Source organism: Urtica dioica, chromosome 3 (assembly GCF_054948205.1).
Source record: "Urtica dioica subsp. dioica isolate 48M chromosome 3, U.dioica_male_clone48M_v1_H2, whole genome shotgun sequence".
Classification (NCBI taxonomy): domain Eukaryota; kingdom Viridiplantae; phylum Streptophyta; class Magnoliopsida; order Rosales; family Urticaceae; genus Urtica; species Urtica dioica.
This window is the reverse complement of record NC_142758.1, coordinates 47,474,293-47,493,932: the sequence shown is the minus strand read 5'-3', so window position 1 is coordinate 47,493,932 and position 19,640 is coordinate 47,474,293. Positions and strand designations below refer to the sequence as shown.

Here is a 19,640-nt window from a genome sequence, read left to right as displayed (position 1 = left end):
CTTGTAGGCGGGTTTCCAACGCAACCACTATCACGGCTGTTGCCAGTGGATCCAACCCCTGAAGAATCGAGCCCGGGTGGAATTTCATTTATTTCCAATATCAATTGTAATTTCTCCGTGTCATCTTCTTTCCTCTTCCTCAAATATAAATAACCTTCTAACGTAGCGTCGTTGGTTATCTCAACAGGTTTCAAGGCACCAGCCATGGCGTATGCAACACCAATGGTATGAGTGGATGGTGATTTGCCCAAATTCGCGTAAATGATTTGCATCAAACTAGCGAAGTTAACTTCATACGGCACCATGATTCCGAAAGATCCATTCTCATGATAACAACCAGGTTCAACCCAAGTTCCACTGTGCTTGAATAATAAATAAATAGCCGCCATCACTGCGTACAAAAATCATAGGCAGAGTTGAGTTATTAATTATTTGTTGACTTCAGATGTCAACAGTTGACGTCCACTGTTGACATCTGAAGTCAACAATTGATGAACTCACTGGTGAACATACCCAGACCAAACAGGACATTTGAATTTCTTTAAACTATCAAAATGACATAGAACTTGAACTTTTTGAACCACGAAATTTATGAAAAATGAAGAAATGCGAGACAAACCTTGTGGGCAAGCTGGTCTTGGACTACGAACTCGTGGGCGTTTGGGTCTCGTAGGCGCGGGCTGGTCTTGGACTACGAACTCGTGGGCGTTTGGGTCTCGTGGGCGTTTGAGTCTCGTAGGCGTTTGGGTCTCGTAGGCGTTTGGCTCTGCGTGACCGTGGGTGTAGCGACGCCGAGGGTTTTAGAGACCGACGGAGAGAGAGAGAGAGAGAGAGAGAGAGAGAGAGAGAGTCAGGGATTTGGGATGAGATATGAGCGGGATATGAGCGAAAATGAGGAGTGAGATGGGATATGAGGGAGAGTTGGTGTGGGTTGTAAGAAAAATTTAAGTAGAGGGTAAAAGGGTAGTTGTACATTTGAGTTAGTGGCATTTTTGGCCAAATTATGGTTTTGGTGGGAAATTGGAAAAAGTTATTCATTTGGTAGTAGTTGTGGCAATTTCCCTTAAGATTATGTAAGACATGGACATAAACGAGGATCTTGTCATAACTCCGCTACTCGGAACTATTCCCGGAAGAGAGAGGAAGAAAAGACTACTATTTATTATTTTATTTTTTTCCATTCTGAGAGCCTTGAGTGACAAAGGAAGATATATTCTAGTTTTTGTTTATGTTTTTTTAGGAAGGGTAGATCGATGCAAATTTTAATGGTTATATAATCCATATAAAAAAAGAAGCGCATCTCTCCTCCAATCATCTTCTATATATATTTTTTTATTTATAGTTTCACGTTCGTCTCATAGGAATATGTATTATATGCAACTTTTTTATCATGAACTATACTGTGATTTAGTCCAAAGCGTTTTCATTCAGCTATAAAATTGAAATATTCTGAGCATTCTGACAAAAAAAAAAAACCTTTCTTTGTTGCTGAAAATTATGGAATCTGAATTCAAACTAGCGAGAGACAACAATCCCATTTCCCTGACCCCAAATTTCGTTCTCCCAGAGGAACAAAGGCCAAACCTCTCACAAGTCGCAACTCTGTCGTCGATCCCAATCATTGACTTGAGCGTTGACCACGACCAACATGAACGCAAAAACTCCACGGTGGTTCAGAAGATATCCCAAGCTTGTGAAGAGTACGGATTCTTCCAGATCACAAACCATGGCGTCCCTCGAGATCTCTGCGAGAGAGCCATGAAAGTCGTCCATGACTTCTTCAGATTGCCATCTCAAGAGAGATCTAATCTCTTCACTACGGATTTTTCCAAGCAAGTGAAGGTCATAAATTACCATCTCAGGAATTATAATAATGATCAAGAAGACCAACAAAACGACGTCACGCTCATGTGGAGCGAGGCCTTTAGCCATCCTTGGGATCCGAATGGAAATTTCATAGATTCCTTACCCGAAAACCCTCCTCAATATAGGTTAGTAAAATTTCTATGCTTCTACTGCCTTTAAATTTTTGGAAAAAGAAAAATACAAATAACATTTTGAAATTAAATGATTAATAAAATATCCAAAGTTATATTTACAATTGTTTTACAGCTATCATTAAATTTTTTTGATGATTTATATAAATAATTTATCATGGTCTAGAAAATCATTAAAATCTAATATTCGCACATTTTGACTATTTTATCAATTTCTTAGACAGTATTTAACTATTTTCCAAATTCATTAATTGTAATAGACTATTTAGCTATAACGCCCTTAATTTATTTTTTTTTTTTTTTTTGCTGAAAATTTTGCATTTTGTATTTTGGTCAGAGAGGTTTTTGTGGAGTATGCTAAAGAGATAGACAAGTTGGTGAAGAGGCTGTTAAGGCTGATGTCACTAGCGCTCGGTGTGGAGAAAGATACCTTAGAGACGAAGTTAGGTCAGAATCCGAGGAGGAGAGCACAGGCAAATTTTATCCGCCGTGCCCTGATCCAAATCTCACGCTTGGCTTGGCGGCTCATACCGATTTGAACGCCGTGACTGTGCTCATGCAATCGGAGGAAGCGACCGGTCTACAAGTGATCAAAGATGGGAAATGGGTTTGTGTCAATCCCATCCCAAATGCGTTTGTTGTCAATCTTGGTGATCAACTTCAGGTACACTCATTTGATTTGCTCATCTTTCTCACTTTTTTTGGATGTGATAAGTTGAAAAGTAGGTCAAATGGCACTTCTCTTTTAACATTTCTTATCATCAGGGACCTCGGTAAAAAAAAAAAAATTGGTAAAAGTATCGATTTACTCAAATTTTCCGCCGGGTCAGGTCGGCCCATGCTTAAGTTCGGGACCTAAGCATGGCCTTCAATTTCAAAAAAAAAAAAAAAAAAAAAATCAAGTAAAATTTTTTATTTCTATTTATTTTTCATCTTCTAGGGCTTTCAGTATCAAGGATAGTCCCACATCGACTGGGTATTACGATCCTGGACTCTTTATAAGGCTTGTGGGTTACTCCTCTAATTACCAAGCTTGGTTTTAGATGGAACTCCACACCTTTAAGATGGTATCAGAGCGGGGCTCATTCTCGGTTGTGGGCTACCTGATCGGCCTATACTTCACGCTTACAGTGCCTGTGCCAATGTGTGCATGTGTCTGTGCGCGTGAGGGGGTGTATCAAAGATAGTCCCACATCGACTGGATATTACGATCTTAACCTCTTTATAAGGCTTGTCCCATGCAAAGCGATCCGTGGATAGTACTGTTTAGGTCAAACTAACTTATATGCATTCCAAAATATTCTTAATTAAATCACATATTTAAACCGAAATTATGAAGAAAACAAATTAAATTGTAAATTTTAAGATTTTACAAAATAGTAAGACGAGATCATTTAACCGGAAGTTTACTAATGAACTTGAACTCAAGTTACCCAAATCATTAGTGCTTTACAAATATTTTGTTAAAAGATATATTATTTATCCACTTTATTCTCTATTATATTATCTCCATACACTACGTCATATTTATTTTAGCATAAAATCTGAATTGGTCATATGTCTAACTCTCTCGTAATAATATGTGACAAAACTGAGTTTTCTACAATTCGACAATTTACCAAGTTCAACACGGTTGCGGCCAGCTGGTTCTATAGTAATTATTGCTTTAGACCCCACTTAGATCGACCACAAATTTTTTCCGTAAAAATTTTCCATTATAGATTCAATAATTGCATATAATTTGTCCATAAAAAATGCCCACAATAACAATTTTTTTTTCTTTCTATTATTGGTTTATGCCTTAATTGTTATGTATATATGCATTTTAGTACTACCATGTGAGGTAGGTGAGTTTCCACTTTGTTATATCCGTTTCAAAGGTTTTTGTTTTATTTTCACCTAACCTTCACTTATTATATTTGAGTTAGATATCACACCTCTAAACATTGAATTCCATTTCATTTATAAAATTCTCAAACGTGTATTTGATCACAGGTTCTGAGCAATGGAAGATACAAAAGTGTACACCATAGAGCTGTAACAAATAAAATGAAGCCAAGAATATCTCTGGCCATGTTTTATGGACCAAATGAAGATGTTTGGATTGGTCCAATTGAGAAGCTGATTGATGAGGAACACGATCCAGTTTATCGGAAATATCAATTTTCAGAATTTCTTGAAGAGTTTGCCAGACAAGCAGGAACAAGAAGGATGGTCGCGGAGGTTTTCAAAAATTCAACGCAATAATTAGAAAGAAAAAAAAAATGTCCATCAACTACTATTACAAATATTTATAAATAATAGTTAATTAGTCTACCATGGCATTATGTTTAGTTTTGGAATTCATTGAAAATAATTAAGCAGTCTATATTTTTAATATATGAATAATTAAGCTATATTTTTTACATTTAATTGACTTCTTTTTTTTCTAGAAGGCTCGTTATTTAGTTATTAACTTATTTGTGATTTTTGGTGATGACATGTGATATAAATAGTCTTTCAACCTTTAGATTTGACAGTCATAATGTGCTTTTTAGTATTGTGTTTAGTACAAGGATCGCCTTACCGTTACCGTTACCGTACCGGGGCCCCAATTTTAGGGGGATACCGCTTACCGGAGAGGAAACCGAGGGGGATTCAGGAAAAAAAAAAGGAAACCGATACCGGTAGGAACCCGTTTACCGGTAGGAACCCGGCAAAAAATGTAGGAACCCGAGGGGGATTCAGACAAATATTTTACAATAATAAAAATAGTTTTCATACTTCATACTTCATACTTCAAACAAAGGTTCATACCAAACATAAACTGAGTTCTTAAACATAAAATACCATAAGTAGAGTATAAAATTATTACAACACGTACGATAAAACACACTAATTATAAGTGGAGTGCCTCGGGGGTTGAAATCTGCGCCGCCTAGATCTGCGACGTGGTTGATCATCCACCATCATGTTATACTGGTACCACGTCATGGAACTAGAATATGTGTTGAACCACGTACGAAAGTGATAATCGTAGGTCTCCTGACTAAGACTAATAGGACGCGAGTACGGAGGACAACCGTCCTCCCAACGTGTGAAAGGGGTTTGACCGTACCCATTGTAGGACTCATGTGTGTCTTCCACTGCGATCACGGGTATTACGGGGACGGGGACAGGGACAGGGACGGGGACATAAGTGTAGGATGAGTAAGATTGATTCTCGTAAGGGTCGTATGACGCCGGGAACTGTGGATAACCAATCTCGGAGCCGTCGGGTGTAATAGAGAACCCTCCAAATTCTGAAGTCAATATATCTATTTCATTACTACCCGACATAGAGATCGCATCGTTCATACCTCTTTGGTTTCCGCCTTGATTTCCGCCACTTTCCGGAGCAAAAAAGAACGGGTTGAATGGCTCATCCCCGTGTTGAGACCCGCCGCCCTGATAATGAGACCCGCCGCCTTGGTATTGAGACCCGCCGCCCTGGTATTGAGATCCTCTGGCCCTGGATTGCTCCCCGCCCGTGTATTGAAACCCGTCGCCCCCGTGTGATGGTGACCCGCTACCCCCTGAATCATGACCACGGGTATCAATTCCGACCTCTTCACTCAAAACTTGTTCGACGTGTATTCCTTCTGTCCGAGCATGAGATTCCGCCAAAGGATCGGGCAAGTTGTCAGCACCATCCATGTGGACCGGATCGATCCAACGGTAAAGCTCATCGTCGCCATTATTATCCGCGCCTGACCTATCGAAAGCCCTTTCAATGATATCAAGAGGATCGAGAGGTTCCATTTCGTCCGCATACCTTGCTCTTTTGTCTCTCACGCTCAACTTCATGTTGTAGCTTGCAAAGACAAGCTTGTCGAGCGTTGAGTGCGCCAAACGGTTTCTTTGCTTCGTGTGAATCAAAGCAAACGTACTCCAGTTCCTCTCACAAGCAGATGAGGACGCCGTTTGCGATAGGATTCGCCTTGCCAACTTCTGCAGCGTAGGTGTATGATTCCCATATAGTTCCCACCACGTAGCTGCACTCAATACGAATGTAGTTAAGAAGTGAACAAAACTTTAATAACATCTTCATGAGATTGTACCTGCATTCACGGTGCCCCTCGTAGTCATTGCACTTTTCTGGGCGAAGTCACCTCGCATGTCTCGAAATGACAACAACTCACTTGCCAACATCGATGAATCTTCGTCGGGGTGTAGAGCGTCGAACACTTTGGTCACCGAGGCCATATGGGTACTCTCCTTATGGATTTCCCTGTTGTACTGCAAGTTTGGATTAAGGAAAAAAGCTGCACATAATTTAAAATAATGTTAGGGTCATAATAGACTTAATATAATTTAAAAAAATACAGTACCTGCTTCATGTAACGGGTGGCCTAAATGGTTGCTCCACCTATTGTCGATGATGTCTACGACCCACTGACGCCCATGAAGTGATTCCAACCGCTTTCGCATCTCAGTGAAAACATAGTACAACAACCCCATGGTGGGATGCACCTCTGAGTCCACTAGTCGTAAACACGTGTACATGGGCTCGAATATGGCGCACACGTCGTCGACACCTTGCCAAAAACGGGCTTGTAAAACGTTTTCGGCAACCCATTTCCCTTCTCGTGAGGACGACAACTTCAAATCATCCCACCATTGAGACGTGAAGAGGTTCCGGAGAGGTGATCTTTTGGCTCGGAGACTTCTGAGAGCCAAGTAGTTGGTCGCGAATCTTGTCGCCCCGGGTCTCACAATTTCACCCGTACTAGTCTCTCGTAGCTTGGACAAAACGGAGCCGTGGTTGTAGATGAATTTGGTCGTCTGTCGAGCAGCTTTCACCACGTTGTCGATACTTGGCCTCTTCCCAATATCTTCGAACATAAGGTCTAGGCAATGTGCGGCGCAAGGGGTCCAGTACAAGTTGTACTTCTTCGTCAGCTTCTTCCCCGCAGACTTGTAGTTGGACCCGTTATCGGTGACGACCTGTACCACGTTCTCTGGTCCTACTTGATCAATCACCTCAGAGAGTATCCCGAATAGGTACTCCGCACTTTTGATCTTGTCGGACGCGTCAATTGACTTCAAGAAGACGGCGGACCCACCACAATAAACCATAATATTTATTATGCTTAATCTCGTGGGTCCCGTCCATCCATCGGCCATGATAGTGCATCCGTACGTCTTCCACTTGACCTTTTGTTCTTCGACATACGCTCGCATGTCTCGTACCTCTTCGTCGAGTATCCACCCGTGAATGTCTTTCGGGCTGGGCAGCGGGACATTCGGTCCTACAGGTAAATAATATCAATATATCAACATCACATACAAAAGATTGCAATTTATATTTGTAAAATCGATATAAAAAGTTTTTTACTTACCGACTTCACCGGAAACATGAATCATGTTCATGAAGTGATGGTCAACTGTCTTGTTTGCGGCAACTTGCGAGTGAATGAAAAATCGGCCAATGGCTTTGGCCAATCTGTTCTTGATGCCGGGTTGCGCTTCATCAACCCTTCTTTGTCGCGCACTATCGCTCCGGTACAATGACGGTGCGGTCGTTGGAGGAGTTCCTGATGATCCGCCGGGACCTTCACGTTCCTTCCGCCATTGTTCGGCAGCTTGTGCCTCTCGTGACCTCTTCATTACGCGACGAAGTTCCTGCTCTTCGTCTACGTCTTCGTCAGAGTCTCGACTCCCCCCTAGACTTTTTCGGAGGTCTGCTCGTATCGACTCACCCAGAGTCTTACGTTGCTTTTTCTTTAGAACGTTCCCGTGGAGTAAATTTTGCATTTCCAATTTTACTTCAGGAGGAACTTTGTCGCAAAACTTAACGCTTTTTGCCTTGTCCACGTTCGCCAAGTGGTTCTTCACACGTGTGATTCCACCACCTCCAATGATGTGCCCGCAAAACTTGCATTTGTATGCATGTGCTCGTCCTTCGATGGGGTCGCAATACTTGTATGTCGGGTCGGACGCCATACCTCAAATTAACTTTACACTAATCATAAATTCATAATCATATAACAAAAATCAACATAATAACCACCACAATAATCATCTACATAACCATAACAATAATCATCAAATTAATTGTAATCAACACTATTATTTCAACTTCATCATGCCAATAATCACTAATTTCAACTTCATCATGACAATAATCACAATAATCAACAATTCATAACTAAAAATTGAAAAAAATTCCCAAAAGTTGAAGAACTCGGGTGGTACCTCTCGGTTCCCCGGGATTTGGACAAAATCGGCCTCTCCAGGACGGGATCCGGCGGGACGAAGGACGGACTTGAAGGGTTCCACGGGATTTGGCCGGGATTTGAGCAAAACACGAAGAGAGTCGACGGGATCCGGTCGGGACGGGACGCGCAATTTTGTTCCTCGGGAGATAAGGGTTTCGCGAATTTGGGGCAAATTATTTATAACCAAAACGAGACCCGGTCTGGGGGGATCCGTCCGGTTTACCCGGGATTCGACCGGGTTTGGTTCACGGGACCGGTTTATGTGCGTTCCGTCCCGGTCCCCACCGGTTCAGGGGATCCCGTCCGGAACCCGTACGGAACCCGCGGGATTGCTAACCTTGGTTTAGTAGCGTAATTTTAAAAGAGATATTATTATTTTCTTATGTCAAACGAGAAATAGTTGAAATATAGATATATTGCGCAAAATTTACTAATAAATTTCAGATTATAATTATTTAATACATATATATATATATATATATATATATATATATATATATATATTTATAAAGGGCTGAACATATTAATAAAAGTCAAATGCTTAGACTATAAAAATAGCGCAAAAAAAATTCAAAAACTTATACAATAAGAAAATGAAACGTGGATCACAAACAATTATAAATACAATAAAATAATATGTCGGTTGCTACCCGTCTATGTAGGTAACCAGTTATTATCAGATTACTACATGAAATCACTAGCGGAAACGTCGATTTTCGCCTGTTGCAGATTGCGGTTTTAGAGGTCTTGCCCGGCTGAGATTCAAGCAAAAAAAGAAAATCTTATCTTAGATCTGAGAATCAAATCTGAAAAAAAAAAAAATCAAAATCACTTTGATTAAAGATCGGACGGTACAAAAATCAGATCTAAGAAATTTGTATTATTGAAACATAATAAAAAAAAGAAAAATATTAAAAAGAAAAATAAAATGTATCTTCAGTCGAGAGGAGTCTATTGGTAGAGATCACTGGAGTCTCTCTATCATAAGAGAGACAATGATACCGAAGATTAAAAGCTCGAATCTTGAATTTTTTTGAGAAGATGCGGCTAGAGTTTTTTGGGTTTTTCATTAAATAAAATATGGCACAAATATTGTTAATTATTTAATATATTGTTTGAGTTTCACATAACTATTTTGTGTAGACCCTCTCTCAAATATCGCATTATATTTATTATTTAACAATCACGAACTATTATTTATTAATTCTCGATTGATTTTGAGATTGAATTCAATACATGTTCAAGAATAAAAATAAAATAAAAAACTTGCACGTGATAACCTCATATACTGAACATAGATGATTATAATCTTAGAATAATAACTAATTATAAAAATAATCATTCCATAAGAGATAAAAAAAAAATAAAAAAACTATTTTGCTAAAAACAATTCTCATCAGATTTGCAATCTATTGTAAAGAGGGAAATGGTAGCTCCATACAACACCCACATGCCACGTACCGTACGTATACCCACCTCCTTGAAATATAATTGTCAAAAGTCAAAACAATAAATTGAAAGAGCATTTAATGTAATTTATTTATAGGTGGCTTTGTTTAAGAAAGCTATGGATATCCCCTATCAAATATAAATTGTTTAGCATGTCTTTAATTAAAAGTTATCTCTTGTAACATTATTATACCATTGAGAACGATTGGAAAAGAGAGATTCTGAAAATGGGCTAACCTTGAAAAAAAAAAAAAAAACTCGTGACAAACAATTAAAAAAAATCAAAATCACTCTGATTAAAGAACGGACGGTACAAAAATCAGATCTAAGAAATTTGTATTATTGAAACATAATAAAAAAAATAAAAATATTAAAAAGAAAAATAAAATGTATCTTCCTCTAAGTCGAGAGTACTCTATTAATAGAGATAACTGGAGTCTCTATCATAAGAGAGACAATGATACCGAAGATTAAAAGCTCGAGTCTTGAATTTTTTTGGGAAGGGTGTGGCTAGAGTTTTTTGGGTTTTTCATTAAATAAAATATGGCACAAATATTGTTAATTATTTAATATATTGTTTGAGTTTCACATAACTATTTTGTCTAGACCCTCTCTCAAATATCCCATTATATTTATTATTTAACAATCACGAACTATTATTTATTAATTCTCAATTGATTTTGAGATTGAATTCAATACATGTTCGAGAATAAAAATAAAATAAAAAAACTTGCACGTGATAACCTCATATACTGAACATAGATGATTATAATCTTAGAATAATAACTAATTATAAAAATAAGGGCCGGCTAAACAACTAGCCAAAACAACACCCCTACTTTAAAATTATAGCCCAACTATTAACATATTTAGGAAAATAGCCAATTTATCATGACAACATTCTAATATTCCAATAGTACCCTTAGGTTAATATTATTAACTATCATAGTAAATAATATCGTCCATAACAAAAAATTAGTAAATCTAATTAACAATACCAAAAACTACAGTAAATAATATTTGTTGTACCAAGAACGACGGTAAATCTTATTTACCGTAACAAGAACAATAGTAAATATTATTTACCATAACAAGAACAAAAGTAAATCTTCAAGAATAAAAGTAAAACTTATTTACCATAACAAGAACGACATTAAATCTTATTTACCATAACAGGAAAAGTATCAGAGTTGAGAATTAGTTAATCTAACAGTAAATACGATTTACTTATTATTTCTGTGAACAATCGAGGACAATAAATCTAACAGTAAAAGTATCAGAGATGAGGATTAGTTAATCTAACAGTAAATACGATTTACTTATTAGTTAATCTGATAAAGGGAAAAAAAAAGCCGGCTTTACCCATTTCTCTTCATTTACTCTGATCCGTTCTGTCATTTAAGGGTTTATTACGAAATAAAAAAGATGATGTTCACACGGTGTCAACTCAGTTTCGACATTCTGTCATGGTGGCTCATGGATGGTTCATTAAGAAATTAAAAAACATGATGTTCGCATTGGGTCAACACTTTCGGAACTTCTCATTCCACTAACATATTAATCAGTCGAGGAGTCTACAGAAGAACAAAAATCAAACATCTTCAATTGAGATAAATGCGGATCGAAAACCAGTATATATTCGATTTCTATACTTAATTTATCGCAAAGTCTTCAGGAGCTGCACGATCCTAGGGTTTCGCGCGATCCGCGACGACGGCGGAGAGCCTCTCGCGGGATCCGATCCCGCCGGAGACGAGGAGTTCGCGCGGGGGCTGAAGAGCCGCGTGGTGTGGATGATCAGTGCGCTGATCGCGGCCTCGGCGAGGAACTTCTGCGCCGCGAGGATCTTCCAGCTCACGTGCGAGCTAGGCCACCGCTCCGACGGCGAGACCATCGAGTGGCTCCTTCGTCACGCCGAGCCTTCCATCGTCGCCGCCACCGGAAACTCCGGCGGCACCGCGCGCGTCTCAATCGGCGAAGAGGCAAAGGACCAGTCGGACTCTGTTTCTTTCGGCGAGGAGAGAATACCTCATCGCCTCGTGGATCCGAAGCGGCTCAGCGGAACCACCTCGTCGAGAGCTCTGGTCATCGTCTCTGCTCAATCGGTGTTGTCTTGTTTGATTGATGAATCGGGGAAAAGGGCATTTTAGGTACATTATTTTTTTTTGGCTAATTGCTTAACAAAAAACAAACGTTGGCTATTATTTTAAAAGGCCCCTCATTAAATGGCTATTTCTTTACAAATCTCAAAAAATAATCATTCCATAAGAGATAAAAAAATAAAAAATAAAAAATAAAAAATAAAACTATTTTGCTAAAAAAAATTCTCATCAGATTTGCAATCTATTGTAAAGAGGGAAATGGTAGCACCATACAACACCCACATGCCACGTACCGTACGTATACCCACCTCCTTGAAATATAATTTTCAGTAGTGTTATTGCGCGCGCATTTAATGTAATTGTCAAAACAATAAATGAAAGAGCATTAAATGTAATTTCTTAATAGGTGGCTTTGTTTAAGAAAGCTATGGATATGATATACCCTATCAAATATAAATTGTTTAGCATGTCTTTAATTAAAAGTTATCTCTTGTAACATTATTATACCATTGAGAACAATTGGAAAAGAGAGATTCTGAAAATGGGCTAACCTTGAAAAAAAAAAAAAAAAAAAAAAAACTCGTGAAAAACAATTAAGCTTGCGTGCCTAATCAATTCTTCATCTTTAGTGGCAACAAGTCCCAATTTTATCATCAAGCTTATGCACTTACTTGCGAATTGAGCAGTATCAACATCATGGTGGAAATATTTTCAAGAGAGCCATGAAAGTTGCCTATGATTTCTTCAAATTTATCGCAGGCCATCTCAAGAGAGAAAGCTCATTACTATCGATCTCGATCACCAACCATGTGAGTAAAAAAATTCTAATCTCAAATATAACGACCATGGCCAACAAAACGCCCTGTGAAGACTACAAATTTGATGCAAGGTTATTGTCGATAATAGATATGGAAGTCATGCCAATGTCAATGCAAAAAAACATCACTAATTCTCCAAATCGACAAAGTTTCATCTATTTTTAGCAATGTGCTCTAACATCGGTATAAATAATGACAACTATTTGTAGATTAACAATGACACCTTTTGAAGTCACTGTACAGTTCCGAAGATAAACTAACCCTTGCCGTGCGACTAGGCCGTAAATTCGTTTCAAATCTCGTCAAGATTTTTTTTCCCAAATCTTTAATTTCCAATATCCCTTTGTCATTGTGAGAGCATTGCACTATTGGATGTCCCTTAATTTTAGCATTTTTCATAATAACATTATTTTCAGTTTGAAAATGTTTGCGCTCATTACAAGAAATAGAACTTTAAGCCGGGACATTTGGGTTGTTGTTTGTGTAACAGTTGTTTACCCAATATGTTGTAGTGACTTATAAATTAATATAAACATTTCTACGCAAGGCCTGGGCACAATACAAGTAACATATTGGTTGAAAGATGAATATTACTAGGAGTGTAAAACCACCAATAATATCAAATTAGTACTAATAAACCAAATAGTATTGTTATAAACCAATATGAAAACCTATAACCGATATTAGATGTTAAAAAAAATTTAATCATCGACAGTGCAAAAGTTTACAAACCAATACTATCATTAATCCAAAATAAACATAAAAAAAAAAAAAAAAAAAAAAAAAAAAAAAAAAATCCCAAGCGCATTACATTTTCCACCTTTCATTAGTGTTTCAATTGACTATCTATTTGCTTATAAGTTAGATGAATGTTTATTACATAGGAAAATTGTATAAGCAGGGAGATTTGAACCGTTGAAATGAACTTATTTTTGGGCATGAGTAATTTTTTATTCCAACGGGAGGTTCTGAGTTTTAAAAATGTTTTTCAAATTTTGTCTAATTTTTAGAATTTGGCATATATTTTTCATATTTGTATATTAAAATGATAATTCACTAAGCCATGTGAAACTTGTCAATTGCATTTTAGCTACCGTTTAGTTAAGTATTGGAAATTAGTTACTCCCATTATTATCCAATAAAAAAGACAGTGACTCGGAGCCCAAAGCCAAACAACAACACACACTAAAAACACACTCCATCTCTCTCTAGAAACGCTCTCTCTCCCTCTTTTCTCCTTCCCTCTTTTCAAATTTCAAATCTAGATCTAGATCTAGATCTCTTTTTTACTCTCCCCTGAGGCCAAATCCGACGGAGACTCCGGTCACCGTTTGGGTGCTTCCGGCCTTGGGGGAGGAGGTACGACGTGAGAGTGACCGGAGGAAGAGAAGAGATATCCGAGTATGTTGATGGAAGATTGAGTCTTTGTTGGGGGTCATCGCTGGCGACGGAGGCGACAGTGGAGGCGGCGCTGCCGGATTTCTCGGGCGACGGTGTTGCTGCGGTTGGCGGCGACGGCGGTGCGGTGTGGCTCGTCGACGCTTGCGGCGCGGCCGTGTGCGTCAGCCTTGGCGGTGCGGAGTGGCCCGCTGGTGGTGGCTGCGTGGTTGTGTTCGTCGGCGACGGTGACGCAGAGTGGCTCGCTGGTGATGGCGGTGCGGCTGGGCTCGGCGACGATGGAGGTGCAGCTGGGCACGGCGACGTTGGCTGCGTGGCTGGGTTCGTCGGCGACGGTGACGCAGAGTGGCTCGCTGGTGATGGCGGTGCGGCTGGGCTCGGCGACGATGGAGGTGCAGCTGGGCACGGCGACGTTGGCAGTGCGGCTGGGTTCGTCGGCGACGGTGACGCAGAGTGGCTCGCTGGTGATGGCGGTGCGGCTGGGCTCGGCGACGATGGAGGTGCAGCTGGGCACGGCGACGTTGGCAGTGCGGCTGGGTTCGTCGGCGACGGTGACGCAGAGTGGCTCGCTGGTGATGGCGGTGCGGCTGGGCTCGGCGACGATGGAGGTGCAGCTGGGCACGGCGACGTTGGCAGTGCGGCTGGGTTCGTCGGCGACGGTGGTGCGACGGGACCCCTCTTGTTCTTCTTTCGTCCATCATCTTGGTGTTTTTTATCAGATCTCGGTCGCTCATTTAACGTCCATTTTAGTTTATTTAATTTTCGGTGTTGTCATGAACCTCTATTTTTATTGTTGTGCTTTGCTTTTTTTGGTTTGTTTTGGAGTCGGGTTATCCGTCGTCCCCTATCCCATAGTGGATGTCCTGTTAGATTTTGTTCTATGCAGGTTGAAGAGTCATCTTCTTCGTGGTCATCGGACCGAGGTTGATTGGATTTGTCCATCGACCATCTTTGGTTTGAACGAGCCTCATGTGTGCTCTATTTGTGCTCGTCGCTCTTCCCATTGTCGGAAGCATGCACAAAACGTACGATTACCGGAACTTAGTGTCAGATTCACTTCGACTTAGGTCTTGGTGTTCCATGTACTAGGGTGTTATTCTCCTGTATTGATGGGTTTTTTTACCCTTTCTTAATGAAATTTCGGTTTCCCTCAAAAAAAAAAAAAAAAAAAAGACAGTGACTCCGTTTGGCATAGCTTTGTTTTTAAAAAAAGTGCTTTTAGATTCAGTTTTTGAAAAAACTGTTTTTTTCAAAAATTGACAAGGTGTTTGGTAAACTGTTTATAAAACAGTTGTTGCTGGTAACAAAAACTGATTTAGCATTTGGTAAAATAAATATATTATAGTAAAAAGACTAAAATAGACATGTTCTTAATAATTAAATAATAATTATTAATATGCTTATTTATATACATATATATGAATAATATTTTGTACGAGGATATTACAGTAATTTATATAGCAAACTTAAAAACATTTTTTCTAAAAGCTAAGAATCTTAGCTTTTCCATATCTCATGTACAAAATCTAAAATCGCTTTTGAAGTTTTTTATAAAAACAGTTTTACCAAACACCGGATAAACAGTTTAGTTTTTTCTAAAAGCAAAAACAGGGTTTTTTAATCTGAACCAAACGCAGCCACTGTATTAAACCTTTTTATTTGGTGTTTAAAACATTCAATATTAACTTTTATAAACAATTATAAACAGAATCTTGACTACAAATTAAGGAAAAAAAAGTGCAATAGAGAGAAATGGAGAAAAACAAGAAAATAAAGTAAAAACTTGATAAAATAATTTTCTAAAAAAGCTTCCATGCAATTAATGTTTATTTATCATTTAGAGATAAAATCGGTTAAAGGCATTGTGATCCTTTTGCTCAGTTAATAATGAGAGTGATTTTCAATTATTAATAAAATTTTTGCTAAAATACAATTTCAACATTTTAAAAAGGCTGTACAGCTACAAGACTCTTTTTTATATAGCACTTATACTCGGAAACAGTGAACTTGTGGGTATTTTATCTTTATATATTTGTATCTAATGTTTTATGAGTACTCTCCTGATTACTAACTAAATGATGGCTATATTGCCAATTCTATATTTCATTTAATTAGGCTAAATTCTATATTGCCAATATTATATTTCGTTTAATAGTGATGTTAATAAGATACATATATAATAGTAAACTATGTGAGGATATGGCTTCAAGCCCCGCAAAAGCAATTTACAAATTCTTTGTAATATGAGCTTAAAATCTTCCATATAATTAAATATGTAATGTATGAATGAAAAAATAGAAAGAAAATAATATTTGAAATATTTTGTTAATGGGCAATTTTTTTTGGAGATTTATATGGATGCTAAAAAACTAAAACTACCCCCAAAAAAGACATTATTTAAAACCAAAGTTCGAATACCAGCAAGTTGAAGAGTAAGTGTTGATTATTAATTTTTTTTAAGAAGTAAGTGTTGATTAATTAATGGGCACTCTAATCAATTAGCTATTTTGAAACATTATAATTTTAATATAGCCAACATTTTAAAAGTTTTAATTAATTAACCATGACATGTTAGTCTTTTACCCAAATGTCCCTAATTATTTATTTTCATAAATTAAAAAAAATAGTTAGAATCCTACAACTTAACTAACTGCTTCTCTAAATACACGAAATTAATTATTTTTCAAATTAAAAAAAAAAACGTTACACTATAATTTCTCTTTCATCAAAATAGAAATTAGAATTGTTACTGAATCGAAATATAAAAACGCGTAAATTTATTAACGATAATTAACAAAAATTTACTAATAATTCAAAAGTAAAAAATCTGAAAATTATACAAAATCAATGCTTATTAATGTTAATTAACAAAAATATAATGACGATTTAGAAGAAAAAATTTGAAATCATGCAAAATCAACGTTTATCAATGATAATTAACGAAAATTTAATGTCAAATATTAACTATACAATTGGGGAAATCGCAAAAAGTGATATTACGGTGACTTTCACCTCTTTCAGATCTATTAATATTTCAGATCTACCTTTTTCGTTTCATTATCACATCTATACCAAAACAAAAACAAAAACAGTACATTGATAAAAAAAAAAGGACATTGATCAAAATAATGGTCTTCCATTTATTTTTTTCTTTGTGCATATGGGGTCCCCCACTTTGTTTTCTTTTTACTATCGGCCCACATTTTTTTTTCTTGCTGTGTCTCTTTCTGCTCATATATATCTCTTCTCAACCTGGCTTGTTGGAGACGGAAATGCGGAAGCCTTCCTTCCTTCCGCGCGTGACTCGGCTTAACGGCTTAGCGGCTTCCGTCTATACGGAAAGAAGGCTTCCGCGGAACCGTTTACACGGAAATTCGGCTTCCGCGGTTTCCGTTATTTTACTGTTTATACACGGATTTATTAATTTTTTTACACTTTCATCATTTTCTCTATAAATATAACTCATTTCAATCCAATTTTTCACAACATCATCCATCAAATTCTCTCTACAATTCTCTCTACAATCTCATCAAGCTCTATGTAATTTATATAATATAGTTTCTAAATTAAATTTTCTATATAGTTTAATATAATATAGTTTCTAAAATATAGTTTATGTACCACGGTTTATTTTTGTAATCCTTTCGTTTTATGATATTTATTGTAACCACGGTTTTTCTCCACCACAAGTGAGGGTTCATTAATAAAATTTTCGTGGTTCCGTCCACGTTTCTTACTAAAAATAAAAACGTCTCGAAAATATTTTCATTATATAGTTTGTATGTAAAGATAAAATTTAGTTTGCATATTAACCCTTTTTATTAAAAACGTAACATTTTAGTCCTTTTGATTTTACATTTTAATTGAAATCAAAACGGCTTATTGGCTTAACGGAATAATGGCTTCCAATAAGAAACGGAAACGGCTTAATGGCTTAACGGAAGGAAAATTTCCGATAAGCCATTAAGCCGTCCTTATCGGCTTATTGGAAGGCCGAAATTTCCAATAAGGCAGGTTGAATCTCTTCTCTCAAACACACATTTATCTTTCTCTTTGCTTTCTTTCCCATCATGATCATGTCATTAGAAAGGATAAATTAATAAATTATTTTATCCTTGTTTATATTTTTTTGTTCACACTTTGTTTTCCTTTTTTTTTTTTTTTATCAAACGGTCACAACTAAAGGATACCTTAAATTCCTGTCCGTAGATAATATTCGATTAACTATCCAGTAAGTAACGTGAACAGAAAATTAGTGAAAAAAATAGCAACTGAGGGATACAATTAAGTATAGTTTTTTTTTTTTTTACTAGTAAATCTCATTTCTTCTACTATTTTTCTTTATTTTTTCATTTTCTACATACATTATACAATAATTATATTTTAATAAAAAAACTTATGGCATTTTATTTAAATATCATTATTTTTCAATAATATAAAAACATAATTCATTCTGTGATACTGTATATCATACTGCATTCTGTGATACTTTATTGAATTATTTAAATAATTACTTCAATCATTTAACTTTCTTTTATTTTTAATTTTAACATATATAATTATATTTATAAAATAAAAAAACATAACACTAAGTAAAATAATACGGTGCCAGGAAACTGCTTAAGAACTAGTACAATAAAATAAATGATGGGCGATAAGATTTCGTCCCTTAAATATGATTTTGGACTTGAAAAATATGACCATGCCTATTTTATTTGGAAAAATAGAATGTTTTAAATACAATAATTTTAAATAGTGACTGTTTTAAATCATTTCAAAAATGTGTATTTTCAAACTATAAAAAGTTATTATTATTTTACTTATATATAAAACTATAAACTGTAAACAATAAACAAAGTTAACTATAATCCGAAATTGTAAACAATAAATTTGTAAACATAAAAAAAATGACTGTTATTATAACTTGAAAAAAAAATAATACTATTTTTGCTATAAAAGCTTTAAACACGTTATTATTTTGGATTAGTTTCAAAACAGCTCGGTTCAACATGAGAGTAGGAGTAAAGAAGCAAGAATTGGTCACGCACGAGATTCGGACCAACTCAGCACCGGTTGCCAAGACTAATTCCATTAACACGTATATGAATTGGACAAGCGACGTCCCCGTGCGACTCTGAGTTCGTACATACTCCTATATAACGCAAAAATAACATCGAATCTTCCATTCTCGTGTATAAACAATTCCCTCTCTATATTTTTGTGATCCGAGCTCTCGATATTAATCACTGCTTCATTTCGTATATTGTTTATTGAATTCCATTATTTACAACAACTTTATATTCATATATTGTTTTGAATCTCATCGACTAGAATTCGAGACCCTTAAACTACAAATTTAAATTAGTCTTTGTTCAAAATTTTGTGACTGACGAGAGGATTCTAACGTCAATACTATGTTAATTTACTTTGTACAAATTGTGGCCTATAACGGTCCACATGATTCTAAAACTAAAATCCCATAAATTCTGGGCTATAACGCTCCACATCTCTCATGAATGAACCTCTAGATGTTTGCCGGTTATCAACTTCTCAATTTATTACTAGCTAGTGAGTTTAGTTCAGTTCTCCCAATTGTGTGTCCTGTCTATTAAATGTACTATGTAAAGGCATGCATAT

The 19,640-nt window shown here is 36.8% G+C and overlaps 1 protein-coding gene and 1 pseudogene across 2 annotated transcripts; one reads left to right on the top strand and one right to left on the bottom strand.

The window, feature by feature from the left end:
* Nucleotides 1–1,300: 1,300 nt before the first annotated feature.
* On the top strand, nucleotides 1,301–4,404 carry LOC149403263 (protein DMR6-LIKE OXYGENASE 2-like; annotated as a pseudogene). Its single transcript, XR_016296197.1, has 3 exons — nucleotides 1,301–1,991; nucleotides 2,335–2,661; nucleotides 3,993–4,404. The product of XR_016296197.1 is annotated as a protein DMR6-LIKE OXYGENASE 2-like (transcript).
* Nucleotides 4,405–4,871: 467 nt separating this feature from the next.
* Nucleotides 4,872–7,961, bottom strand: LOC149403262 (uncharacterized). Its single transcript, XM_089608664.1, has 4 exons — nucleotides 7,358–7,961; nucleotides 6,347–7,267; nucleotides 6,077–6,280; nucleotides 4,872–6,010 (listed from the first exon to the last, which is right to left on the bottom strand). The coding sequence occupies exons 1-4, from the start codon at nucleotides 7,959–7,961 to the stop codon at nucleotides 4,872–4,874; spliced, it is 2,868 nt and encodes a 955-aa protein (XP_089464790.1).
* Between the last annotated feature and the right edge of the window lie 11,679 nt (nucleotides 7,962–19,640).